The sequence below is a fragment of the Pollicipes pollicipes genome, unplaced genomic scaffold, assembly GCF_011947565.3.
Source record: "Pollicipes pollicipes isolate AB1234 unplaced genomic scaffold, Ppol_2.1 Scaffold_6686;HRSCAF=7923_pilon_pilon_pilon, whole genome shotgun sequence".
In the NCBI taxonomy this organism is placed as follows: domain Eukaryota; kingdom Metazoa; phylum Arthropoda; class Thecostraca; order Pollicipedomorpha; family Pollicipedidae; genus Pollicipes; species Pollicipes pollicipes.
The window spans coordinates 21,661,116-21,688,492 of record NW_023596921.1 but is presented as its reverse complement, the minus strand read 5'-3'; the positions used below and the strand labels follow the sequence as shown (position 1 = coordinate 21,688,492).

The window sequence follows — 27,377 nt, the reverse complement described above, 5'->3', positions numbered from 1 at the left end:
ATGCTGCATTAATCATCAGCCATCAGCTGATAACATCCCCAGCCGGCAAGCCGTAAATACATAAGCTAGGAATTAAGATGGTTGTTAGCAGCCAACTCAAGTTTATTTTGCCTGCTATTCCGAAACACATGGCCTCAAAATCAGAGCATTTAGCATGATCTGTTTAAAATGGGTGAGCTCTATGTGTATGGATGCGTAGCACACCTAGCTTTATAGGGCTGTGCACAGTAAGACGGGTTTCCGTTTTTGCTAAAAAAATGAATAAGTACATATATATATATATATATATATATATATATACCATTGCTCACTGCTTGTCTTGAATATAATGACAGAAATAATGCAAGGATATTTTTGGAGGGGCCTCCAAATCCAGGGCGCCCCCAATGTTGCGTGGTCACCCCTCCCTTGACGAAATCCTGGATCCGTCCCTGTTAGTCATAACCCGCACGGGATAGATGCGGGTGCCGTGGTGCACGCGTAACACCGCTGCCGCCGCACACCGGTGACGGCGGCTGCGTTTTGGCATAGTCACTGGTCACATAGTGACCAGTGACTGTGCCCAAATGCTATCACATAACCCAGCACCGATTCTCTAACCTTGACGTCACGAGCATAGCCAGCTGACAATTATTCTGCAATCCCGGCAATGCTGCGTTTATGGTGCACACACGCGTCACATTGGTCGACGATGAAATAAGCCTGCTTCCTGCGCGGGTGGTATGGGCGTGGACCGCGGGCGTGGACGGTGGGCGCACGCGCGGTTTCGTGGAATCGGTGGGTGCGCGCTGTGGCTAGGTGAGTGCACGTTTGAAATGAGATCAGCATTCGCCCGTAATATTCGAGTTTTATGAGTGCTTTCGATGTTTTTTTGTGAGGGCATCAGTGCACACTCAAGCTTAAATCCACAAAATTGCAGTGACCGAAATCACACTAATGAATTCGGGAAAATCATGTGTTTAATCAACAGTGAATATGATAAATGTGGGGAATTCTTACGTTTGATGCCCAATAGGATATAAGTCGCAAATGATGAATTTGTTCATATCCATTGCTTCCAAAGTTGCTGTGCAGTGTGCTGTCCATGTTTTAATCTAGGAAATATATAGTAATGTGCACAATTCATTTGACTTTGTGCTGCACCTGGGGCATGTGTGTAACAAACTCAGATCTCAAGGAATTCTGGTGTTCTCAGGTATTTTCCTGATAATTTGTAATGCATCTATGATTTGCCAGCTACAAATAACAGTTTTACCTACTATGTTTAAGGATGGTGAGGATCACCATGAACTTACCATCCAACATGTTGCACTCAGTGCCACCTTCTCCCAATTCGGAGCAATCCAAATCCTTTTGGTGGTTTTATTCCATGATTCAGTGCCTAGAGGATCATTATGGTTTTCTTAGAAAGTTGATGAGGTTCAGCCTCTCCAGCCTCAAATGATTCCTCTGCCTGTGATGAAGTCTGAGGTGAAGCAGACAATGTCTCTTCAATTATTTTATAAAGATGATTGTGCTTGTTTTTAATTGCAAATAAAGCAGTGATCCAGAAACTAAGACCTAGGCAGAACTCTTGCACTACTTTTTTATGCTCCAGTGCATTCAGTTGTGGTAAGCCACATATCTCAGATTATAAAGGGGGTTATTTATATTATTGCAGCTTGACCCATAGCCACTATGCTTCAGCATGACTCAGTGATCATGCTTTGACATCAGGGAAAACCACAGGCTGCAGAAGAGCACCTTTGGAGCAAACATGTGTTGACACTTGGCATGAATAAGGGCATGTTTCACAGGCTAAGAATAGGAGTAAACCCTGACTGGACAATGGATCAATCAAAAGGTTGTATTGCTGACTTGAGGATTCTCTCACCCCTTTATCAAAAAACTTCATGAGGTACAGCTCACAGCTTTGGCATTAGGTAATGCACGCTGACCATGTTGCCAGGGTTTCAAACTACAGGGTTAGTTTGCCCCATCTATTTGCCTTAACCCTCACCATGATCCTCACATTTTTGTAACACAGACTGGGGAAGGGGGAGTTCTGACCCCTTGCTGTTTTCAAGCTTAGAAAGAAAGAGCCTTACCATTGAAAACCATTGGATTTGAAAACCATGGAAAAACCATTGGATTTGGCTAAACAAAATTTCAAACTTGATAGTGGGATGCTGCTAGGTCAATAGTTGATTGCATTGCACAAGGTTGAGGTCAGTTTTTATGAAGATCTTGCATTCTTTCAGCTTAACATGTACATAGCTGTAAAGTGTGAAACTATACCCCATAGAAGTATGAAACTTACACAGATGTTTCTGGCTTAATTTTGGGCACATTGCGATGCATTTCTTTGTGTCGAGCATACTCTTATATTAAAAGCCTTTATTAATGTGACAGCATAGGCCCTATGTGCCATCAGCAGATTCATTGGTGTCCACCCCTGGGTGCAACACTGAGATATATTTTTGGTGTTGAACATACACTTATGTTGAAGGGCTTTATTAGTGTGACGGCATAAGCCCGATGCACCATCGGCAGACTCGTTGGCATCCACTCTTGGGCGCTGGCAGTTGATTGCTGTGCAGTGTTCCTATAAATATCATTACTCTGAAACCAGAAGAGCTAGAGATGCCGGATGTGTAGTGATGTGTAATAATGTGAGGAATGAATGCCTCAGACTACTGAAAATCTGGGCGTGTTAATGTGATGCTCCGGTGAGGTGTCCTCAGAATTTAAAACCTCTTTGGGATGTTTGGGTTGATCACCAGCACTTTTTGGCAGGGCAACAGTAGTAGTACTGAGGTGCAGTCTGTGTTGGAGCATTGACGCAATGCAATTACACAACCTTTCATGGGAAAGATTTGCTTTATTTGCAAGTAAACATGGCCACATTTGGTGGGTTTTTAACCCACTGTAGCTGTCACTCGCTGTTAACAGAACCCAGCGTGCTATCCGTTGGACCACACTGGGAACTGAACGCACGACCCTATGTGCTCACTAATGTTAAAACACACCCAGTGACAGACACATATGTAAGTTTTTTTGTTGGTATGACCTGTGCCTAGTTGTTGGTATGACCTGAGCGTGCTGTGGCCGGCTTGTGCCCCAGACCGTTCTCGCGAGCAGCTGGTGCCCGGTGACAGGTGATGCTGGCGATCAGCAGCCCGACGTCCGATGACGTCCAGCTATGAGCTGCACGCGCCGGGCAAGAGCAAGCTGGTCGGTCAGGTGCAACAGCTGGACGAGGTGGAGCTGATATCGATGGGTTCGCAGCCCGGCATGGACGACCCGCAGGCGGAGAGCAGCCCGGGCAAAGCCCCGCAGGTCAGCCCGCGGCCGTCCCTGCCGCGCGTGCGCAGTGTAAACTGACGTCACGCGCGCTGCTGTCAGGGCTGAAATATCCCCTCGCTGATAAGGCGCGGGGAATGATGACCGTCACAGGACAGATTCTTGTGTGACGTGGGGCACCTGGGGCTATGATGGAAGCATTGCTCCAGTGAGGAAGGGAATAGGTCGAAAGGGCAATGTAGTGAGTGGAAGGCCAATGCAATGACGAGAGAAGTTGATCTTGAAGAAAGTATCGTAACTAGCGATAAAACAATTATCTCAAGGGGAGGGTACTTTTCCAGCAAAGGCAGTACCTCTTTGTTGATGGAAGAAGTGTGGAAATGGTGGAAGGGTTTCTGCTAGCGACAGGAGGACGTGACCGAAGTACATTGGTCATTTGTGTCAGTGACGCAATTCTTGAGTGTGTGACGATAGGACGTGGCCCATCGACGAGAGACCAACAGCACGTGGCCCATCGACGAGAGACCCAGAGCCAGTGATGGGGCTGTGTGTATATTCATTGTGTGCTGTGTCGTGACAAAATGCCGAAAATTGTGAACAATTTCAGTATCTTCCGGACCAGTACTTCAAGGATGGAGAGCGAAAAGTTGATTTTATCATTGTTCGTACTCGCGATCAAGCCGCTTCTGAATTCGCCCATACTACTCGTCAAGAGATCTTTGAGGAGAACCTGGTAAGTGCCCATGTATTTAGTTTTGCGTGCACATGATTCAGCTGGCATTGGTTCTTTGAATGTGTCAAATTATATTCTGCTCATCCATGTCATAGGTACAGTACATAAATGCAGTACTTTGAGGAAACATTATTAATGAATATGTTGTATTTGTTTTTGAGTCGTCACTGTTTCCTCTGTTTCCAAGTCACGCTTTACCTCTAAAAGAATATAATTTCATCGGAGTATTATCAGCTCTGAGATCATAGCCTTTGCAAAGCAGTTGCTTGCAGAATATGCGATCGGGGTGTTTTTCATGTTTCACAATGTTTCTGCCACTTTTTGTAAGTATGTTATGCCACAATAGGAGTATTTTTCGTAAATTCTGGAAGGGTTTGTAAGCTTTTTTAAGTTTTTTTCCCAGAAGTTTCGGAAATAGTCATGGCCCAAAGCTCAGGCAAGTATAGCAGCTGGTCAAATAACTTCAAACCTGAGGCATTCTGAAATTGGTTTGCCAGGTTCTTTGCCATCCTGTTAATGCCTGTTTCTGGAAAGAATGCACCAGGATTGTGAATCTCAACAAATTCACATGTATTATCTGATATCACGAAGCATGGTATTGATAATTTGGTTCATTATTTGTTCATTCCATCTAACATGCAAGTCATAGCATGCATCAGCTTGCTGGCAGCATTATTGCCTTCAGCATTGGTTTAAGTTCACTGCCAGCAGCACATGCCTGTTCGAGCTGGGCGTCTAATTTTTGACAATTTTGGGTGGGCGAGGCGAGATGGATTTGGATGATTGCATTGGTTAATGCCATTTTGTTTTTCTCTGCAGAGAAAGGAAGGTCTTGAATTGGAGGAGGAAAAGATCGACGAAAACAGCCCGCTGACGTTCGTAAAGATCCACACGCCATGGGAGGTGCTCAGGCGCTATGCCGAGATTCTCAAGATACGCATGCCCATGAAGCTGGTGAGATATCGCACCCTCAAACGCAGCGGCGTAGCGAAGCCCTGGCTTTCCCAACGACCTGGCTTCGTCGGAACGCTACAGACAAAATCAGGAGTTGTATGGCTGCTTTATTTTGATTCCGTGTGTGGCGTTTGATCCCTGGCGTCGTGCGGTCGTGCCGCGATCGTGCGGCGGTCGTCCGGTGGTGTGTGCGGCGTTGTTCGGACGTGCCACGGGTGCCACTGTCCGCGCCTTTTGTGTGACGTAACAACTGCACAGCTTGCTCGTCCACGGACTTGTCGGGCAGCATCGCCACAACCGCTTCGCCGCTTAACCCGCGTGCTGTGTGTTGGGCCGGTGGCGCGCTGCGTAGTGTCCGTTCTGACCGCGGGCGCCTCCGGCTGAGCGGTGCACGCGCCCGTCCGCAGCCGGCCGGCCTCAACGCGCGCGAGGATTTCATACAGAAGGTGCCCGTCATCCGCGAGATTACCGACCTGGTGCAAAGCGTCGACAGCAGCCTGTTCGGCGTCAACCCCAAGAAGTTCCCGCCCAAGAACCAGAGCCTCACCGGCGTCTACAGCCGGGACCGCGAATACCTGTGAGGGTCGGCGGTGGTGCTGGCGTCAGTCCTCCCCGATGTGCGACGTTCTGTGAAGCTGTTGCGTTGGGAGCTATTCGCGGTGTTTCGTCACTTGCTGTTCAGAACAGTTTGTGCTGGGCGAAATATTGGGGCAGGCGCGTGTTCAGTGGCAGATCCAGGCGTCCGAAGGTAGAGGCTGGATCTTCAAATGGGAAGAAGGCTAGCGTGTCGAAAGCCCCATTGACATATTCCCGACCCGTAGACTAGCTGCAAGTCTCGAAAAAAAAACATCGAGAAGGTCAAAATCTATTAAGAGCGCTGCAAGTGCACTGGATACACCCAAAGGTGATACGTGGTGCTCGCAGCTGTGGATTCCCCAGGCCTGTTCCAATTGGCTCATTCACTTGTTGGGAGTCCCATGCGTTGTTTGTGACTGGGCTCTGTTTAGCTATTTGTGATGTTCTGAGAACCCGAAGGCCTCTGGACGAATCCCAATGTGTACCTCTCCCCGCCAGCTTCCGCGTGTCCCGCGACACCTGATCCTGACCCGTCCATACCAGTACAGTCTGACCAGCCAGACCGGAGCTGGCTGGGCCAGCGTGAGCTGTAGGCCGGCCTGATCTGCGCGACCTGTCCTTCCTGATGCGACTAGGTCCGTGAAGGCTGAATATTTCTTCACGTCGCTCTGTGCTAAATCATGAAGCGTGCATGCAAACTGGTTCTAGTGCGCGTATGGCTGCGTAAACGCGGCCCCATCACGCTCAATCGTCGTCAGCATCGTCGCGCTTTTGTGGGCACGAGCCGTGAGGTCGCTGTTGTAACTGAAGCCGGATGTTTTCGTGCTGTCGTCGGTTCCGCGGACCTGCGCACGCGCTGACCCGCCGCACGGCGGCCGCCGTCAGGTTCGACATGTCGGAGGGCTTCTTCACGCCGGCGGTGCGCGCGCGGGTGGTGGCCTTCATCCTGCAGAGGAAGTGGTTCGTGGCGCATGATCCGGAGCACGAGTCGCTGATGGACTTCGGCATCGACAAGCTGCTGACCGACAAGACCTACCTGGCCAGCTACGCTCCCCACGAGGTGAGCGGTCTCGCCGTCTCGGGACCGCCGCGACGCGTCAGCGCGCTCTCGCCGAGCGCTGAGCTTCGTCTCTGTCACAGGAGCTTCTCAGTTTGCGGTTGTGGATACTGATCTTGTGGTCTCGCTGTAGCAAGTTTTGCAGTAGCTCGTTTGTTTGACTGGATTATGTGGTCTTTCCCAGCGCATTTTGTGTCACGGCTGGGCGTATTACCCGGCCCGTCCTGTTTTCGATCCAGACGTCGGCCGACTGCCTGCTGACCGCGGCGGAGTCGTTAGTGATTAAGCCTGGTGCCGTTAATAATGTTCCGACGAATGTCCGCCTATCGGCGTAACATCCGCATCACTGTACCGTCGATCGCGGTCATGGTAAGCCTTCTGACCAGTGTGTGGCGTTGGTCGTCACCGAATAAACGCTATGTTCATGTTCGGCGCACCTGTCCAACAGGTTGCCCACCTCTTCGCATTTGGCTCCCTGTAGAACTGGAGCTACGGGGTCAAAGTGTGTGATTGGTTGGTTCCTCGAGAGATCAACAACGCTCCATTCCACGCTTTCATTCACTTCCGCTGATTTCCTCTGTCGTGGTACATTTATACTGAACAGCGATCATCGGTGTGCGTTAACATTCCTGCGCGGCAGCGTCGCTGTGCCAGCAGAATGTGCGGAGGTCTGGAGTCAGCTTCCGAGTCTTGGCTGGGTCAGACGCGGACCATTGCCACACTTTCAGACCTCGGCGTCGAAGCGTGACCCCCTACATCAGCTGACGGGCCGACACGCCTTGGGGGTGCCAGCTGGACCCCCGCCGCCCCCGCTCTGACCGGGCTCCTGGCCGGCGTCCCTCCGCTGCGCAGGGCGACGTGCGGCGGCCGGGTAACCTGCGCTCGCGGCTGCGCGCCGAGTGGGCCTGCCTGCGCAAGTTCTACCGTCACCAGCCGCTCGACTACGTGCAGGAGTACTTCGGCGTCAAGATCGCCATGTACTTCGCCTGGCTGGGCTTCTACACGTACGCGCTGTTGCCGGCCGCCATCGTGGGCATCATCTGCTTCGTCTACGGCATCGTCACGCTGTATGACGACACTCCCAGGTCGGTGGTGGCGAGGGGCTCAGGATAGCGTATGATATTTGTGACTGGCTCTGGTTGTTCGCGTATTTATTTTAAAGGAACGGTAGTAATGTGAAGCATGCGAAGTATACCGGAACACCTTGGGGACCAGTGCTTATCAGTTTTGCCCCGCGATTTTCACCGCTGTTGTCATGCTAGGGGGAGCTAGGACTGACATTGTGTGACCCACAAAACTTGAAGACTGTCGTTTTAGTTCCTACACTATCGTGACCCGGTGAGGGGTTCACGGTGGCCCTTTCGTGGCCGTGATTCTGAGGCCAGTGGGCCATTTCAGTAATGACATCTGCGCCGACAAAGAGGTCCTGATGTGCCCGATATGCGACGTGTTCTGCGAGTTCTATCGGCTGAACGACACCTGCACGCACGCTCGGGTCACCTACCTCGTCGACAACCCATCTACACTGTTCTTCGCCATCTTCATGTCCTTTTGGGGTGAGCGGTTGAGCACCATTGTACATCTTGCGTGTGATCTGCTGAAGCTGCCCATTACCCAGGCTGGGCTTGTTCGCGCTGGCGGCGTCCCAGCAAGTCTAACGCTTGGTTTTCCGTCGCAGTTTGTGCGTGTTGGGAAGCGACGCACATGACACGCCAGCGTTTGCTGAGCATGCGGGCACTCAGTGGCAGTTGTATTTCAGGGTAGGGGAGGGGGAGGGGGGGGGGGGGGGGGGGGGGGGAGTGGACAGATCCAACCGCCAGTGATCAGATGTCCTTCGCCACCTCGCGCCGCGCGCTCGTTGTGGCGGTCGGTTGACCGCGCCTGCCGTGTGTCGGCACACAGCGGCGCTGTTCCTGGAGATGTGGAAGCGCTACTCGGCCGAGATCACGCACCGCTGGGACCTGACCGGCTTCGACCTCAAGGAGGAGCACCCGCGGCCCGAGTATCTCAGCAAGCTGAAGGACCTGCGCCAGGAGGTATCGGCCGTAGCCAGCTCACGCATATCGGTCATGCTGCATGATGGACGACTGGGTTTACAACGTCGGTACCCGTTAATGCGCCTTTTGATGCCCATCAGATACGCCCTATCTACTTTTTCCGTTGTTTCCCTCGTCGCTTGTCTTGCAAGCTAATCACCGCCGATGTCACTACCGGCCGTGCTGCGAGCCGTGCATCTGTCTGTTTGGAACTAGAACACGAAGAGGTCTGGACTAATAAAACACCGCCATTGCTGGGTGTAGAACCGGGCGCCGGACTGCGACCCTGCCATTATCAGTCTGTCATCGCATGCGCTGTGCCGAGCGGCTTGGCCTTGCTGACCCCGCGCTGTCGGCCGCCGCCAGGTGAACATCGTGACCAAGCAGCTGGAGCCGCGCGTCAGCTTCTGGAAGATGCGGCTGCCCAGGATGGTGGTCAGCGCCTCAGTCATCCTGCTGCTGGTCAGTGAGCGGGCGCTGGCCGGCAGCCGTTGCCGCCGCCGCCGTCTGCCAGTGGGGTGGCGCGGGCTCCCCTCCTTCTCGCGTGGTCGTGCAAAATTGTGGCGCACGCGTCGAGCTGCAGCTGCCTCCGGCGTTCCTAAGCATTACTTGAATTCAGATTAAGCTCCGCAGTGTTCGTAAACGTGCTCACTTTGCCGCCTTTCGCCGCCAAGCCCCTCCTGACGGTGCATTCTGCCGTCGTTTGTTCAGATCACGGTGGCGGTGGCGATCATTGTGGGTGTGGTGTTGTACCGACTGTCGGTCCTGGCTTCGCTCGCCTACTGGAAGAACAACTACGTCAACAGCTTCGCCCTGATCTTCACCAACGCCACGGCCGCCACCATCAACCTCGTCATCGTGCTGCTGCTGAACCAGGTCCGGAGCATCCTCTTAGTTGCGGGAAACGCACTGAGAGGGAAGAGTGAGAAGACTTGGTAACAGCAACCAGATCAGACCAAGGCCATGCCACTTTCATGATCCAGCTCTTACAGCTGCCTTCTGGTGGGCAGTAAAGTGGGCTCCTTTGTGTGGTTTGAACAACCCGGGGAGAGTGCTGTTTTGCGGGGTTTTAAACACCTAGCTATCACATTGAAGGGGTCAAAATTAAGGTCACTGGCTTGCATTATGTGCCTAAGCGTGGACGAACAGGCCTTGATCGTGGTGTGCTTGAGCCAGGTGTTCATCCGGGCAGGCGAATACTTGGGTGGCATTGGCACGGTTCTGTCATGCTTTGCGCGGGATGCGCATTTTTCTTTGTCTGCCATTCCATGCTTGCGCACCGATGGTGCACGGCGTCGGGTTGAACCGCCCTGACGTGTTGAAATAGTTCATGCGTGCCCGTCGGATGCATGCTTCACAAACTCCCATTGTCGGCAGGTGTACAACAGGATCGCCCGCTTTCTGACGGACCTGGAGCTGCCCCGCACCCAGTCCGAGTACGACGACAGCCTTACGCTCAAGATCTACATGCTGCAGTTCATCAACTACTACGCGTCCATCTTCTACATTGCCTTCTTCAAGGGCCGCTTCCACGGTTACCCGGGCCAGTACAACCGCATCTTCGGCTACCGACAGGAGGAGGTGAGGCGGGGAGTGAACGGAGGACGGCCGTGGGTGACTCTCCAAACAGTCGGCCGTGGTGCCGACACGCGTTCACGGTGCTGGGTAGCGTCGTATGCGCGGAACTGCCTTGTTACGTAGTGAGCAAGCAACCTCTGCCATAGCAACTGGAAAGTAGCTCTTTAAAAAAGTATGGAGTGTAGATTGAAGTGATTTCAATGAATTCTTCGTTGTTGGCCTCTGTCTTGGGTCACACTGTTGTCTGTGTTGGTGGCACGGGCTGGCATTTGTGATGGCTTGCGCCTGGCTCCTGACTGTGCACCTGGTCCCTGACCGTGCGCCTGGTCCCTGACCATGCGTTGACCGGCGGCAGTGTGGTCCGGGCGGCTGTCTCTGGGAGCTCACCATGCAGCTGGCCATCATCATGGTGGGCAAGCAGGCGCTGCTGACCATCTGGGAGATGGTGCTGCCGTGAGTACTGGCGGGGCCCCGACAGCGCCGCCCGCCCGTCACCGCGGCCGGCGCGGGGCCGGCGCGCGGCGGCAGGGGTGCCTCGTGGCCGCCGCGTACCCGCGTCTGGCCCCGTGCGAGCTATGGCTGGGTGCGATGTCGGGCCCTGGGTGACGTTCCCCCGGTGACACCGCGGCAGCTTGGAGTGGTGGTGGCCGCGTTACAATGGCGGCTGTTCGCATGCAGTCATAGGCCGTGTGCCAGGCTTCCAACTAAGCAGAGCAATCTGCTGAATATCGCTGCCCGTATTTCACGGTGTGGAGGCATAAACGCAGTTTTCGGAACTGCCCTACGAAGCTTCTGCTGCATCTCAGCGTGTGGATCACTGTTAATTCATTGTATGGCCAGGCCCAGAAGATCTACCAGGACTCTATCTCTGTCTAGCAACGTAGTGGCTGCGATCTTTGCAGCAAATGACTCAGTTTGACCGATGAAGGGTGCCTGTGATGATCCCCGTAGGATATCGTCCCTGGTCTCCCGGTCCGCTTCGAGATCAGCGCGTGTCGCTCGGCGGTCTTTCTCCGTGGCGGGCGTCTGACACATCCATCGGACGCACATTTGTCTGTGATGCAGCTGAAATATTCAGTCATAGTGGAGTCAGGTGCACTTGTCCGAGGACTTTTTTCGAATTAGACCGTCCAATCTGTCAATCGATAAAGAAAGACCTTCAGCTTCTGGTTTATCGGCATTATGGGCTTGAAGTTGTTAGATTGAGTTAAGGACCTGCAATATACCAGTCCTTCAGCTTCTGGTTTATCAGCATTATGAGTTTAAAGTTGTTAGATTGAGTTAAGGACCTGCAATGTACCTGGAAGTACTGGTTAAACGGCGTAGTGTTAAATAACGATCGGCGATGTCAGTGGTTGGTACCAGTAATTCGTCCGTACCGTATTCTGTCATGGATGCTGTGGGGCTCACCTTTGAAGCACTGGACCTATCTAATATTGCTTATTGTCACGCTGTCCCCCCCCCCCCCCCCCAATATTCATGATGAAACCTGCCGTGAATTTTGTTCGTTGGATCTCCCTTGCCTGTACATGTACACCGCTTAAAAAGCGTCCTCGTCCTTTTGGTTTTAGGAATATATATGAGAACACCGTAGCCAAACATGGACGCTTTAATATATCCGCAAATTGCGGTTGAAATATTTGTGAAGACCATCGTGCTTTATGTATTCAACATGCCTGAGAGATGACGAAAGCCCAGGCTGATGTTTCGCGCATAAGAACGAGAGAGCCTCTGCGCCACCATCGCCTGGCGCCGACGGAGGTGGTATTGACGCTGGCTGCGTGACCGTGCCGTCAGGAAACTGTTCACCTGGCTGAGTAACCTGGGCAAGCTGCTGACGGAGAACAAGGAGGAGAAGCGGGATCTGCCGCGCTGGGCGGCCGACTTCGCGCTGCTCAGCTGGGGCACGCAGAGTCTCTTCTGGGAATACCTGGAGATGGGTGAGGCCCCGGACTCACGCAGAGTCTCTTCTGGGAGTACCTGGAGATGGGTGATGCCCTGGGCTGGAACTTCGAGTCGCGCGTAAGGTTGCCTTCCTGAACTTGAATGGGTGCTGGGGTTGTGTTCTGGAGGAATGTCTGGGTGCTGGAAGACGGCTATGTTCTGTGTGTGCGAGGGTACTGACGGCCTGTGCTGTGTATGACCTTTTTGGAAGTCACGTGGGCTTAGTTCTGGAGACAAGCTGTATTGTGGCTTGGGTTGTGTCCAGTGACGTGCCCTGCGATGGCTGCCCAATGTCACCATCGTTATCGGGCCACATATACCGCGTTACTGCGGTTGCCAGCGGTCTGGCACGACCTGCTGCCCTTTCCAGTGATCCAGTTCGGCTTCGTCACCATCTTCGTGGCGTCGTTCCCGCTGGCGCCGCTGTTCGCCATCCTGAACAACACGCTGGAGATGCGGTTGGACGCGCGCAAGCTGCTCACCTTCTACCGACGCCCGGTGGGCCAGCGGGTCCGCGACATCGGCATCTGGTACCGCATCCTTAACAGCATCGGCAGGCTCGCCGTCCTCAGCAACGTGAGAGCGCCGCCGGGGAACGTGGCGGGCGGTCGTGTCTAGACGGTGGCTTAGGTGGTGGAGAGGCGTCAGGGGGGGGGGGGGGGCGGTCGTGTTACGACGGTGCCGAGGTGATGAAGAGCCGTCACGGGTGTTGCCAGCGTATCCGGAGCGCGTGAGTTGAGCAAACATTAGTGCGGGGTGCTGAGCCTAGCTCACTGCAGAGTGAGTGTCGAGGGTATGTTTTTTTACATGTAGGTATGCGGTTTATTCCAGATTGTGTTGTCTGTAGAGATATTGGGACAGGTTTCGGCCAGTCCTCTGCGTTTCCAACTTTCAGCTGTCCAGGTGCTCACTTGGCTGCCGTGGAGTGACTGCGATCTGTCCTCACTCGGCAGGCGTGCATCATCGGCTTCACGTCCAACTTCATCCCGCAACTGGTGTACAAACTGGCGGTGAGCACGGATGGCACGCTGACCGGCTACATGAACCACAGCCTGGCCGCCTTCCGCGTCTCCGACTTCAGCCCGCAGTACCTGCCGCGCCGCAACGGCACGTTCGGCACCATCGACACGTGCAGGTGAGACGGCGGCCCGGACTGAGGTCAGGGACCGAGGCTGACCCGACAGGTCAGACGGCGGCCCGGACTGAGGTCAGGGACCGAGGCTGACCCGGCAGGTGCGGACGGCGGCCCGGACTGAGGCCAGGGACCGAGGCTGACCCGACAGGTCAGAGGGCGGCCCGGACTGAGGTCAGGGACCGAGGCTGACCCGACAGGTCAGACGGCGGCCCGGACGGAGGTCAGGGACCGAGGCTGACCCGGCAGGTGAGACGGCGGCCCGGACTGAGATCAGGGACCGAGGCTGACCCGGCAGGTGCGGACGGCGGCCAGGTTTGGGATCAGGGACCGAGACTGACCCGGCCGGTCTGAGCGGCACGCTGGGTGCGTCGGCAGGTGCGGGCGGCGCTGTCTGTAGGATGGGTGAGCAGACGAGCCACGTGAAACTAGGTTTAGCGTGATTAAACCCCGTGCGGGCGTTGTGGTGCGGTTGGCTGTACTTGGTGACCCACTAAGTTCGAGCATAGATTGCGCGTGTTCTCGGTATAGCGATAGCGAGTTCTCAAAGCGGCGGTTATTGAGTGTGTGACTCTGTTCTGAGTGCTGCACGGGATGGTGAGGCAGTGCTGCTGCGCGGGCAGGTACATTGACTATCGGAACGGCCCGGACGACCCCAACCCGTACCAGCCGTCGGCCCTCTACTGGCACGTGCTGGCCGCCCGGCTACTCTTCGTTCTCGTATTCCAGGTGAGGGATGTGGCCAATGGCGCAGATCGGTAACCACACGAACCGACGGCCACGGTCGAGATCGTCTTTCTTTTTACCTGATCAGTGGTGACCAATGTTAGACCTGTTGTTCGCGGCTTCTGGATGTGCAAAGGGAGTAAGTTAGCGTATAGCAGGTAACAGCTGAAAACGGCCCAGTCCTCTGGACTTCTCTAAGCGTGAACTGTTTTGGATACGGAGCCTCGTTTGAAGACGTCATTTTGTCTCTTCCTAGAACGTGGTATACGTCATCATGCAGCTGGTGTTCTGGATCACACCGGACATACCGCGGAAGCTGAAGGAGCGTATTCAGCAGGAGAACTATCTGGTCCAGGTGAGCCGCGCCCTCCAGCGCCACTGCCACTCCACTTGGGCATGTTGGCTCCTTAGAAGCCTGGGCAGATGCCGGTGCCTGCGCCAAATGTGTGCTGTCTGCGCCCTCGTATCGACTGCGGGTAATTAGTCGCAGCAGTCAGCTGCGACTAATAACGCTCGTGCAGTGATGAGTTTCAAGCTGGTTATTGCACCTCGCTGACCCGTGTTGGAACGTCGAGCTGTTCGAAACTGACCCTGATACCCGCCCCGCTGGAGTCGGTTGCCATGAGGCGTCGCCGTGAGCGGTCCCCCGTCCGAGACGCCAGCCCCGACAGAGCGGCACTCACCCGCGGCGTGTCGGCGCCGTCCGCAGGAGATGATCGTCGAGATGGAGCTGTACCGGTCCCGCGGCGAGGACCCCGACACGCTGGGCGAGACGCTGCTGCAGCGGATCGTCGGGGACCCGGAGGTGGGTCCGCGCGTCGCGCCGGCCGCCTGGTGTGTCGCGGCGCGGCGCCCGTCCCGTCCGACGGGTGCCGGGCGTGCGGAGCGGGTGGCGGTACGGATCGCGTGTCCCGGGCGGGGTGGTCTGTGACCTGACATGACCTGGCCTGACCGGCACGAGCTGAAGAGAACACGCTGATCGCAATGCTGTGTATAGATGCTTCTACAGTTGTTCCGGAGACGTAAGGGGTAAGTTTCCGGATCGGCAGCTGCTATATATATATATATATATATATATATATATATATATATATATATATATATGCGTACATACATACATACATACGTCACCACGCCATTCGCTCCGTGCCTGTTCACTCCGTCTTGACGTATGCGGCGCAAGCTCTGTGGCTGCACATACACCACACAGACGCACTGCCAGTGCGATGGACCTAGCTGCCGTGCCTGTGTATATACGGTGCGGTGGACTGGCGCATACGCTCGTTGCGGCTTTGCGACAGTTGTTATATTGCGTTGTTAATGGCACGGGCTCGTCGGCTGTTAGTCAGCCATTGTGACGCCGTAGGCGCGAGCGCCGTGACCTCGGCCGCCCCGGACCGTCGGCAGGCCAGTGATGCTGACGCACCCCTGTGTCCTCTGTCCCCGCCCCCCTCCCCCACCGCAGGATCGTTGCGGGGCAGAGCGTGAGTGGTCCTCTGGCCGCGTGCCGCCCGCTTTCGGCGTTGCATCTGTGTCAGTTGTCGCGGCTCTGATAATCTCACCGTACCGTGCCTCATGTCGCTACGCCGCCCTGCGCAAACGCACCGCTTACAGCGGTGGACGGTAGCGGTCCTGACCGGTCCCGACAGAGGTCATGCCTGCCCACGGCCGCAGTCCTGTCCACGGCCTCGGACGGGCAGCTGGGATCGGTGTCCTCCGCCTTCCCAGGCGCCTGTGGTCGCACTGATTTGTCGCTGGGTTTTTGCCAGCTTGTTACGTGCGGAGGCCGACCCAGCGGGTGGGACGCCGGCCGTGGGACATGGCCGGCGATGGATTCGGCCCTCAGCTCGAGCGGTGTCCAGTGGTCAGCATGCTGACCACGTACTCCGTACACACCTGCCGTATTAAATCAATGGATTTGGGCATGTACTTTCGGCATCGCTCTACCACAGTGCGACGAAGAATAAATGTCTGCTGCGTTATGGCGCTGCACAATAGACCACGTCTAGTTGCCGTTCGTCCTCGCTAACGTCCTCATTCTCGCTTTATCCTGAATCATCGCTGCCCCCTGTTTATCTGGGCGGGCCACACACTTCAGCCGTGAGTGGGCTTGCTTTCCCCCTGGCGGAGGCCCCGTCCGAGCGCCCAGCACATACCCGGGTTGGGGGTCCCTGTGCGGGGTTATGGTCGGCGGGGAACCCCAGATGCGTGTAGTGTTGCCTACCAATATCCACTCCCCTTTACCCTGAAGCCCTGAAATGACCAGGGCTGGCCGGCGGGGCCCTAATTCAAGCAATGTAACCCAGGTGCAGTCATCGGTGTCGGCATGCACACGTTACGAAGCTGAGCTGCCTCCGCGAGCTCGCCTGCTCGAGCCAGTCTGGGCTGAATGCTGCGCTTCCAGCTTGTGTGTGTGTTACTAATCCACGTCCACACGTCACGCAGACAGGATCAACTGAAGGGCACGCATGGTTGGCCGCTGAAACATTGCACGATTCACCACAAGATGTGTTGCGCCATATATGTGTAGTCGTCAAAGACAAACTGTGCTACCTTGCATTTTATTTGTTTTGGTTCATATGATTGTGCGTTATGATTTGGGCAAGCGACGTGATTTTTCTGGGGCGTTTCCAATGAGATACTTGTGGCAGATATCGCAGTAACATGATTCAGCTTTCTGTGGCCTTCATCTGTAACTTTTTCTGTGTTTTTATCATTCCATTTAGTATCCTTGTTTGCCTGCATCGTCTTATTTTATCCGGAAGAGCTGCATGCTGAAAGCGCGTGATGCACCGGGAGAGATTTCGCTCCAATATAAATGGGTTCTGGTGCATGCTGTGTGAAAGTTGGTGCATATCAATGGTTTTGAGTGCGCCTTGTGTACCAAATGCGAATGCGCCCTGTGGCTCAAAAGAACAGGACATTTCGCTTCCTTCGAAGGCGAAATGTGTGGTATTGGTTCCAACATTATACAAATTTACAAAAAGCCCATCAAATAATACGACTCATTATATGCATGCCATCGTGGCGTTTGTGCGGGGTTTGCGGTGTGCGTGATGTTCACGCTGCGCGTCGGCGAGGCAGCCGGGCACGTGGTAATGCTGATGCTGTTGTCCACGCAGATGCTGGAGTCGATGGTGTCGAGGTCAAGGCCGGATGGAGTGACGCGGAGGTCGACTCGGCACGCTCCCTGCCACACGTCCAGTGAAGACGCCGCCGGTGACTCGCACGAGAGGCTGCACGCGCAGGTGTGAGAGCCATCTGGAGAACGCTCGGTGAAGTTGTAGTTCGGGTGAAGACCGTCGGTAACAACTTTCAAGCAATTCTCAGGTTTTTTTGGTGATGCCTGGCTCGGTTCGGGGCAGAAGTGATGCTCTCTGTCTTGTCATTCTAATTTGTAGGCTCTGGTGTGGACGCACCGATGATGCATGCCTTTTATACTGTAGAAATACTTATTTTTCGGAAAGGAAACCACTCGATGCCTGTGCGTGTCGAGATTCGCCGTACTTAGGCTTCAGGGATCTTTTAAGAATACCATTATCTACTGAACCTCATCTTCACAATAACATTTGCTTAGGTGTCTTTTGTAGAACCGTGTCACGCGAGAGCTGTTCAAAACAGGTCTGATTGTGTGTGCTGCTGCTGCTTTCGCTCGGTGACCTGGAGCTGCAGAATGCCACCCAGGTCGCACACGAGCTTTGCCGCTCCTCCATGTATCCGCTGTGGTGCAGCCGTTGATGTCTGGGAGGGTGCCTATCTCTAGGCGTTTTGCGGTCTGTCAATGCCTTTCCGGTGTATTCAGATACGATTAATGATATTCTGATTGTCACGAGTGTTGCTCTGGCGATAGCGTGGCTGCCCTTCGTATGCGTGTTTTGCTCGCGTTATCATGGATACTCTTCATGACCACTCTTGCGTCAGTCAGCTGCCTTTGATATTTGATTAACAGTTTTTCGGGGCCTGCTGCGCTTGAACTATCATTGGATGCGAACGAGTTTAGTACACACGAGTTCAAATCAAATACTGCGATGTTCAAATAGCCTTTTCCAGATGTGTGAGCATTGCTAGCGACTTTCGACACAAGTCTGCGTTATTGTGCCTGGATAGGTAGCGGCGTGTACCGTGGGGCACAGACAGTGAACCGGGCTAGGTCTCTGACAAGTAGGATAAGGGAGGAAAGCAAGCGCCTTGTTTTGCGTGCTGCTGCGCCCTCCTCCGTAGGCGTTATCACCACATGTTGGTCATGCCGTGCTGTCGCACGATGTTGTGTTGACGGGTGTGTGCACAGAGCTTCCTCGTGCCACCACTGAACGCTGCAATATTGTGTGCGTCAGTCACGCCACGCACGCCAAGATGGCGTCATACGAGCACACGGCTGGGTGTGCCACGTGGTTGTATTGCTCTACAAATGATTATTTTTGTCACTGACGAGCGACGCTGCGCATGTCGACCGAAAGGCCACCAGCGGCCGTCAGGGTGGCCTTAGCTCTCCGTGTACCGCCGCGCGTCGCCAGTGAGCAGGCACGGAACTGCCGCCACCATTGGAAGCCGCCTTGCGTCGCATTCTGGGGTGTGTCTATGTTATGCCCGACCAGCTTGCCTGCTTCCCAATACATAGACTTGCATGTTTCCTGATGTCTGGATTAAATTCCCTTGCGGATGCTGAAAATCAGAGAAGCTTTTGATGCTGTAGCACTGGTTTCCATGATGCCTAAGTTGTAAGTTTCTAGTGCGCGTAGATACTAACTCGTGCATAGTTTGACAATGTCGTGAAATTCAGGTGTGGGATAGGTGTTTGCCCTCTCTGTCTCTCAAGGCCTGCATTCGTACACGCATTTTAGAGACTTCGTCTCGTGCGTTTATCCGTGCGGAATTATTTTCGCGTGTCCGCCGTGTTTCAGTGAAACATTCTCGGCCAGCTCACGGCTGGATGTGTCACGCCAATCACTGGACGTCGCTTACGCCGGCTTACATTCCTCGTTCTGGCCGCCGGCATTTGCGCAAGAACAATCGAGCCTGGACCACGCCGAACTTGACGTTGAGCATTGTTCCTTTGATTTTTCACCATAATAAGTATATTCCTACCTGCTCGTATCTGGGACGCAGGAGTGTCGCTTTGCTTTACAGACTGCGGATTCCAAGAGCTTTTGCTCCGTATTACGATGTCGCTGATTCTGAGATCTCTGAGATGCCTTCTTAGGCAACACAACAGTTGAATGAGCAAATTTCATTGACCTTAGGTCAGGTACGAAGGTCACACCAAGGTTAAAACCAACCTGTCTTGTTTCTCTAGGGCTTGCCGTATGGGGTAATTTCTGGTCTTCATTTCGAGTTTATTGATAGCAGAAACTGCATTATACACCTTCCATGGACTTCTGAGAGGTCAGAAAAGGTCATTGACCTAAAATGACCCAGGCCAACGTTTTGTTTTGGGAACATACTACCTAGCGTAATCTTTGTCGCCTAGCCAAATGCAAAACTCGAAGCAATCTTGTATGATTTTTGTCACCTTGACCTTCAAAAGGTCAAACAAGGTTACTTAATTTGAATGAGAATACGACCTTTTGCTCAGAAATGGTTATCTAGGTTCTGGGTGCACTTAGAAACCATCCTGGTACTTGACATTGTTTGACCTTTTGTGACCCCAGGGGCATGACCTAAGAACCTGAACCTTTAACCTAAGTAAGTTGACGTACAGGTCAACACACTGTAAATTTGGTATCTCGAGCTTTCTTAGTTTCCGCGATCTCCGGGGGGTCAAATGGACCCCCACCCCACCCGAGCGAAGGGTATCTAGCCGGCCACCCGGGCGCGTGTTAGCCGTGACTCCATGGGACGATGCTTGCTCGGCTCCGCCTCAGTGGCATTGACTCAGACTGTCCTCGTGTGGAGTCAGTTCTATCTGGACCGCTGCAATGCCGGTGGGTTTGGAAGACTACAGTTTCAAAAGAAAGGGGGATGCACCTAAATTTGCCAATGGTTCTACTGGAATGAATCCCAGTTTCAGTAATGCAGAAGATCACCCGGAATTACGGGTATATGCAGCTGACGTGGATTCACGGCAATCCGCACTCCTTCCTTGTACTCTGCTGTTTGAGTCATCTTTGTACTATAAGATAGGTGCTGTTCCTTGGCATATCACCGTTCGGTGCCTAGCGTATGTGCATCACCAAATATGACGGGTTAAAACTGTTAAGCAACCATCCAGCCTTGGGGACGACAAAGCTCCCTTTATTGTAGCTCGATCACCATGCCCACCACTCAGCTGTGTTGCGACGTTGCCCTTCCCACCTGACTTCGAAATGATCCGCAAACCTGCGCATACGCTCACGTTTGGCTATTGCTCTCATTACATCGTGGCGTGTATACAACGGCTGTTCGACCCTATTAAATGCTTTAGAAATCAATCAAGAGCGCGTCTCTCATGACAACTGAAGCATAGGAGTGATTGGGCGATTTTGGAACTGTCTCGGCGCGTCAGTGTTGGCCATTCTTTGACAAAGATGTCACGATAAATTGTGCTTTATTTTCGCCTGTGCTGTATCCTGTCTAAAATGAGCTAATATGGTGCTGGAAAACTGAAAATTACCAATAGATGTTATAGCTTGATCAGAGGCAAGAGCAAGGAATGAAGTTTTCAACGATTTCATGTCATTTGGTAATGACGATTTCGCCAAAACCAGATCGAAATGCGCTAGATCAGTAGCCATAAGAAACCATACATTTGATGACATGCAAAGGTGACATGAGATCTTTTTGACATGATGCACGTTTACTTGCGTACGGATATAATATTCGTTTGACCTCGGTTGATCTCAGTTCACGAGACGCACTGCTGTCTCTAAGCTTTGGAAAATAACACGTTTGACGCCGCAGAGATATCTAAGCGCGGCTCGTTTCGCGCAACGTCAATAAGACCAGTGATCGGGCTACGAAGCGTTCGCAGGATTTGGCGATGTGAGAGTCACGCCTAATAAAATGCACTGAGAATCAAGTTCAGTGTGCTGCAGATACGTGCAATTTGTTGCATGGCATAACACAACATTGCGTGTTCTTGATCTTTTAATTGTGAGGTGTCCCTCTATTTTTTAGCATTGACAACAAGCCGCGCGCATATTAACCCATGTGAAAAATTGATAACGAAGGATCACGTACCCCAAGGATCACAATGTGCCCTGATTGGATTATGCATTTGTTTTTTTTTTTTGTATTCTCACACGTCCTGCAGATAGCGGTGGCCGGTCCGTGGCTTTGCAATTGGCCGAATCCCACCCCGGCCAGGACCGAGCGCTCCCTGGTTGCAGCCGGTGTTTCCCTTTTGCGACCGAGCGCCCCTTGTCTGCAGCCGGTGTTCGTCTCTCGCGACCGAGCGCCCCTTGGCTGCAGCCGGTGTTCGTCTCTCGTGACGGAGCGCTCCTTGTCTGCAGCCGGTGTTCGTCTCTCGCGACCGAGCGCCCCTTGGCTGCAGCCGGTGTTCGTCTCTCGTGACGGAGCGCTCCTTGTCTGCAGCCGGTGTTCGTCTCTCGCGACCGAGCGCCCCTTGTCTGCAGCCGGTGTTCGTCTCTCGTGATCGAGCGCTCCTTGTCTGCAGCCTGTGTTCGTCTCTCGCGACAGAGCGCTCCTTGACTGCAGCCGGTGTTCGTCTCTCGCGACCGAGCGCCCCTTGGCTGCAGCCGGTGTTCGTCTCTCGCGACCGAGCGCTCCTTGGCTGCAGCCGGTGTTCGTCTCTCGCGACCGAGCGCCCCTTGGCTGCAGCCGGTGTTCTTCTCTCGCGACCGAGCGCTCCTTGGCCACAGCCGGTGTTCGTCTTTCGTGACCCGCGCGTGACGAAGCGCCCGCTTGGCAATTGCCAACGGAACGGCATGGAAACATTTGCGGAGCTGGGGCGTCAATCGTCAACGACTTTCTCTTTATGATAGTTAATATCTTTAACTCGGCTCACGCTCAAACATCAGGCAGTACATATCTTGTCCGTTAGGGTCTCAAAGTAAACATGGCTATGCCACGCAATCATTTGGTGCCCGTTGGTGACGAGGGTGGGATAGGACCAGATGTAATGGTAAGGGCACGCGCCGTCCATGCACCATTAACCCTCATTTTTTATTCCAGTATTGCCTTCATCCGTGACTTGATGCAATAAGACACGATCATCTCGTTAGCCCTCGCCCTAATAGGGGCGGGGGGTCGATGCGACTCCCCTCACCCCTCAGATTTTTTAAAGGATGCCTCCCCGTCATGTGCGATCGCGATTAAATTCACAGCAGTCTATGGTGCATTCATTATGTGTTTTGACACAAAAACGCTCGCTCCTGGTGTGTGTGGTTTCTGAGCAGCGGTAGTTTCTGGAGGACACTGCGCGGTGGTCTACGCCAGGCGCGGGCGGCGGGCGGCAACGGACGGTGCCGCGGAGCGCGCGCGGTGGGCCGACATTGTTAGATTTAAGGGAGTGTCCCACCTTTAGGGGGCACTTCTCTCAAAAACATACTCTAAGTGAAACATTAAAACCAGCTATATCTGATAATAGCAATGGTTAGTACCACTGCAGCACCGTCAAGACACCCTGTAAGGATATCAACTGTGATTATTTTCGAGTCCAAATTACGCTGGTAACGCTTTCTAACTGCATTACACTTCTTCCCTTCAGCGCGAACACCGTCGTCATAACAACCGCTGTGTCACCTCTTCTGGTACGAATAAAAGAACGTTTGTAATTTGCCCAGCGGGCAGCAAGGGCCCGTTACCGGGTAGCGCATTGACTGAACTTTGGACCAGTACATCAGTATGGACCACGCGATGCTCCCGCTCCCAAAGCCGAAGTGTGTCTCGAAGAGAGCTGCTGTGGTACACGCCATAGTGGATAGGGAAGAAATCGGACACACAGTACAAAGTTCTGCCGAATGCGCGGGGTAATAGTCTCATGTTCCCTTAGCCTTTTGTCTAAACAGTGTTTCGATCTTTCGTGATATTTTTGACACAAACATTTCGACAAATTAGTCTTTTGCTAGGATTACAAAACACATACGCTGGAAAAGCAAGAAAAATGAAATAAATTAACTTCATAGTGGTTAGCTGGGTGTCCATGAGATTTCTTTTCTACTTTAGGTTGCCATTCTGAGCTATTGAGAAGCATTTCCAGAAAACCGGTGTCAGTAATCAAATCGCACGCATCTGATCTAACAAGAAGTACAAAAAGATGCCTTACTCGCTTCAACGTAGCAATATTTGCTCAGAACACACTAAAATATTAACAACTGTACTAAGAATTGTACCAGGAGCAGGCCTGTTTAGGTTTCATGTCGCGACAGTGTATGGTCTCGTGTATATGATGTTGTAAAGCTGAAAGAATACGAATTCTGAGGAATATGCCTTTGACCTGGCATAATGGATCAGTTATTGAAGTAATTCTGCACCAGTCCACATAAAAAAATCATGTTGGCACCAATCTGGCGGTGTTTTCAGCTGAGTTCTAACTTAATTAATTTGGAAACGCCAGGGGGTCGCATTGTTCCCATATCTGTCTATTTTATGAAAACGTCGAATCAGGGGGAGGGTTACGTGGCGACAGGTGCGATTAAAAGGTTTGCATGGTCACAGCATGCCTGGTGACTTGAGGCCACGTAAGGTCAAAAGTCTTTTGTTAAAATTATATGAAATTGTGTAATATGTCATGAAAGTACTTGTGGCACCGTAATGAGTCGAACCATGTATGCTTTCTACCAGTTGTATGTAAACACATGGTGATCTGCCATTTGCAGATAGGTGGTCATTAGACAAGAATTGCGAAGCTGTGACTGTCATGTGTCTTTTCTAAGTTGTTGAAAACATAATTCATGAACCGAACTTATTGTTCTTTTCTTCATTTACTACATGCGTGATGTTTACTGAATTTGTGGCCTAAAAAGATATTCGATGTGAGTAGTGCATCTGGGAAAGTACATCTCACGGGTTATGTGCACTTAAGGCCCAAATTTGCTGTGCAGAAGTATTGCGGCAATATTAAAAATGATCTAGCTATCCCTGAACTTCACATTATTTGTTTTAGTACCAGTTCCACAGGAGTGGTCCCCAGAATGATTTTTAATTGCAGAATGGAAACGTTTTGGAGCTGCGGCCACTATGTCCCCGGTCAACATGACCAACGTATGTTGGAGATATACTAATTTGACCTGGCGTCTCCAAATTAAGGTCCAGGAAGCCGTAGCAAAGATTTAGAACATGAGAACAGAGCAAAATGTCCAGTGTACTCCATTTAGCTCTCCATTTTAGTTTTTTCGGGAATGAGTGCCTGCCTGCTGCATGCTGCTGGTAGCCACTCATAATGCTGCATGCTGAAATTCTTCATATTTTTTATGAAGTTTCAGATACTTGACGTGGGAGTCTCCGAGAAAATATAAGAGCGAGATCTGAAAAGGATGTCTTGTCCGCTAGTCTGCTAACATTTGTCAAACTGCATTAAACTTCTAGCCGTCGTTTTTTTCCAAAGGAGACAAATCCAGCGTTAAGTGCATTGTCAAGTGCTGAACTCAACGGGCTCCATTCACCTTTGGTATCCTTCAAATTAGTTATTGTCTTTACCCAGCTTGTTGCTTTTCTCCATCGAAACATTACTATACTTGAAGCTTATTTACGCCCGGCAAGCTCGAGAAAACACCTACCTTGGTGTAAGTATGCAATAGATTGTATTCAGTTAAGGAAGCGTGATAATGCCGAACGGCAAAAAAGGCGAAGGCGGCAGCAAAGAAGATAAGGAAAGCACACCATCTAGTTTATCTCCAGGTCTTCTGACACCGAATGATGACAAGGCACTTGTGGCTCTCAAACCATCTAAGGCATTGGTCAACGTCAGCCAAACGTCTACTGAAACAAAGGAGGGTGGTTCATCCAAGGATAATCATCAGGGATCGCATGGATGAACTAGAAGCTATGCTTATGTTTCGTCTCATAAACCAAGGCCAAGATGATGCAGGTATCGTCATCGGCGCCAGCTCCATCGCTGTTAAACCTAACAAGCCGATTTCATAATAACCTCTACATATTCAGTGCGTGTTATATCTATTACCTTTCCTTGTAACTGAAGCTCACATGGAACCTCCAGCCATCGGTGGCTTAATATACACATCATGGCGGCTCTGACCTGAATTTTTCGTTCATGACAGGCACAGGTTTTGTATGCCAGTTGGATAGTTAGAAGCCATAGAACTGTGTCTTGCTACTACGGTCGGTGCTAAGTTTTTACATTACATCGTTCAAGCAAAGCACAGTTACATCGGCTTTTAATGCAGCTTCTTTACAACAAGAGACAATAATGTCTACAGTTCGGCGAGGTACGTCCATGCTGTACGCTGTATGTTTCTAACAGTAACACTGGGAAGAAAATAAACAAGCAAAACTAAATGAGACTTAAGTAAATGTGCGCTTGCGCATGATCTGTGGTGGTTTACAATGTCGCGAAATACGCATTTCGCAACTCAGTAGCAGACATATGGCTGGTTTCCGATGTTGTTTCTGTTTCCACTTATCTTCAGAGAAACGAGACCGTATTCTCTGTCTCCCGATCCCTGGATCCCATTAATTGTTTTGCAGACACTGGAAGCCGCTTTCCCGATTCCCACTGCTTCTTTTGCACTCATGATATGGCTTCCTGGTTCCGTTTGTTTCCTTCACAAACACTAGACCCTGGTTCTTGGATCCTAATGACATTCCACAAATACCAAGACCTGCTCCGCGGTTCTCAGTGATTTTTCACAGACAGCAATGCCTGGCCTCTGCTTCACGCTGGTGCCTTCAAAACGGCCAGGGCCTGGTCAATAGTTCTTATTGGTTCCACACAAAACACAAGAACCAAGTTTCTGGTTACCACTGGCTTGCTCACAAAACATTGGATCCAATACCTGTTTCTGGTTGGCTCCTTCATGAACATCAGCTCAGTTCACCATGTGACATTTATCTATCATTGACGGCACGTCGTCTGAAAGAGGACATTCTGCAGATGCCCTGCAATATTGTGTGTGCAGCGTGCATGATAGTAGCTGTCTCACTGGTCCCTGAAGATGGTTTCGGGTAAGATGCTGGCTCCTGCTGATTCCCTGTGAAGTTATACTTGACCTCGCTGGAACCTCGAGAAAGTTCTACTCTGTATCTTGGTTCTCGCTGGATTTCTCAGCGTGATTCCAGGCTGGGTATCTTGATTCTTCTGGATCTCATGTTTATTCCGTACATTGGGTTTTCGAAACTACGGTTCCTGGTAATACATTTTTGAAACCAGGCAAACATATGTTAGTACGCGCTCGGGTAGGGAGTCAAACTGACACCCACCCCGAAGGTTTTCCCGGAATGGTTTCCGGACGGCGTAGCGTAGCCGCGCCAGTTTTTGCATAGCTGTAGACAATTTAATAGCGGATCGTTTGACTTAAAAAAGTTAACGTACCTTGTAAGGTCGCTGACCTATGGCAGGTCAAAGTCAGGCCATGGTTTCAGCGAAGGCAATTTCTAGGGAATCGTCCAATCTGATACAATAACGGAGAGTTTGAGGAACCAATATATTTCTGAGATGCTTTCTTAGGCACCACAAATATTGAATAAGCAAATTGCGTTGACCTAAGGTCAGGTATGAAGGTCAGACCAAGGTCAAAACTAACCTGATTTATTACTCTAGGGCCTGCTGTATGGGATAGTTTGTGGTGTTCATTTCGAATTTATTGACAGCAGGAACCGCATTATGGTCTTCCATTAACTTCTTAAAAGTCAGAACAGGTCATTGACTCAAGATGACCCGGGTCGACATTTTGTTTTAGGAACATACTGCTTAACGTAATTTTTGTCGCTTATTCAAATGCAAGACTCAGAGCAGTCTTGCATAATTTTGGTCACCATGACCTTCAAAAGGTCAAGCAAGTCCACTTATATCAAAGGAGCTTGTGACCTTTTGCTTAGAAACAGTTGCCTAGGTTCTGGGGGCACTTTAGAGACTAACCTGGAATTTGACCTTGTTTGACCTTATTTGACCTAAAGGTCATGACCTAGAAAGCTTAAACTTTAATCTAAGTGAGTTCATGTACAGGTCAAGGCACTCTGCAAATTTGGTGTCTCTAGCTTCCTTAGTTCCAGAGATCTCAGGGGGGTCAATTTGACCCCCCACCCAAGCGAAGGGTATCTAGCTGGCCACCCGGGCGCGTGTTAAGCAATACCCAGTCATGCATCGAAGGACGGCTGGACAATGCCGCACCAGACCGGCGTGTTCCGACGCACTATGATCCCAGCTCAACCGCCTCCCAAGCCCCTGCGGAGTCAGCGACACCACGTGTCCTGTCGCCGTCGCCGTCCGGACATCTGTCACCAAGCGGACCCGCTCCTGTGGGA

At 52.0% G+C, this 27,377-nt stretch overlaps 1 protein-coding gene across 1 annotated transcript; it reads left to right on the top strand.

The window, feature by feature from the left end:
- Nucleotides 1–716: 716 nt before the first annotated feature.
- Nucleotides 717–18,647, top strand: LOC119107521 (anoctamin-4). Its single transcript, XM_037230983.1, has 20 exons — nucleotides 717–798; nucleotides 3,138–3,318; nucleotides 3,890–4,015; nucleotides 4,835–4,969; nucleotides 5,377–5,546; nucleotides 6,431–6,605; nucleotides 7,455–7,687; nucleotides 8,001–8,158; nucleotides 8,505–8,638; nucleotides 9,005–9,100; nucleotides 9,350–9,514; nucleotides 10,016–10,219; nucleotides 10,572–10,669; nucleotides 12,014–12,156; nucleotides 12,531–12,736; nucleotides 13,114–13,295; nucleotides 13,916–14,021; nucleotides 14,275–14,373; nucleotides 14,728–14,823; nucleotides 17,141–18,647. The coding sequence occupies exons 2-20, from the start codon at nucleotides 3,169–3,171 to the stop codon at nucleotides 17,270–17,272; spliced, it is 2,808 nt and encodes a 935-aa protein (XP_037086878.1). The 5' UTR covers nucleotides 717–798; nucleotides 3,138–3,168; the 3' UTR covers nucleotides 17,273–18,647.
- The last annotated feature ends 8,730 nt before the right edge of the window (nucleotides 18,648–27,377 follow it).

What these genes read in the sequence shown, in the direction of transcription:
- LOC119107521 (XM_037230983.1), top strand. Translation starts at nt 3,169, where the DNA reads ATGACGTCCAGCTATGAGCTGCACGCGCCGGGCAAGAGCAAGCTGGTC. An exon ending in CATCTTCATGTCCTTTTGGG is followed by an intron (nt 8,159 to 8,504) that starts GTGAGCGGTTGA and finishes GTCGGCACACAG; the next exon opens with CGGCGCTGTTCCTGGAGATG. An exon ending in GGCACCATCGACACGTGCAG is followed by an intron (nt 13,296 to 13,915) that starts GTGAGACGGCGG and finishes CTGCGCGGGCAG; the next exon opens with GTACATTGACTATCGGAACG.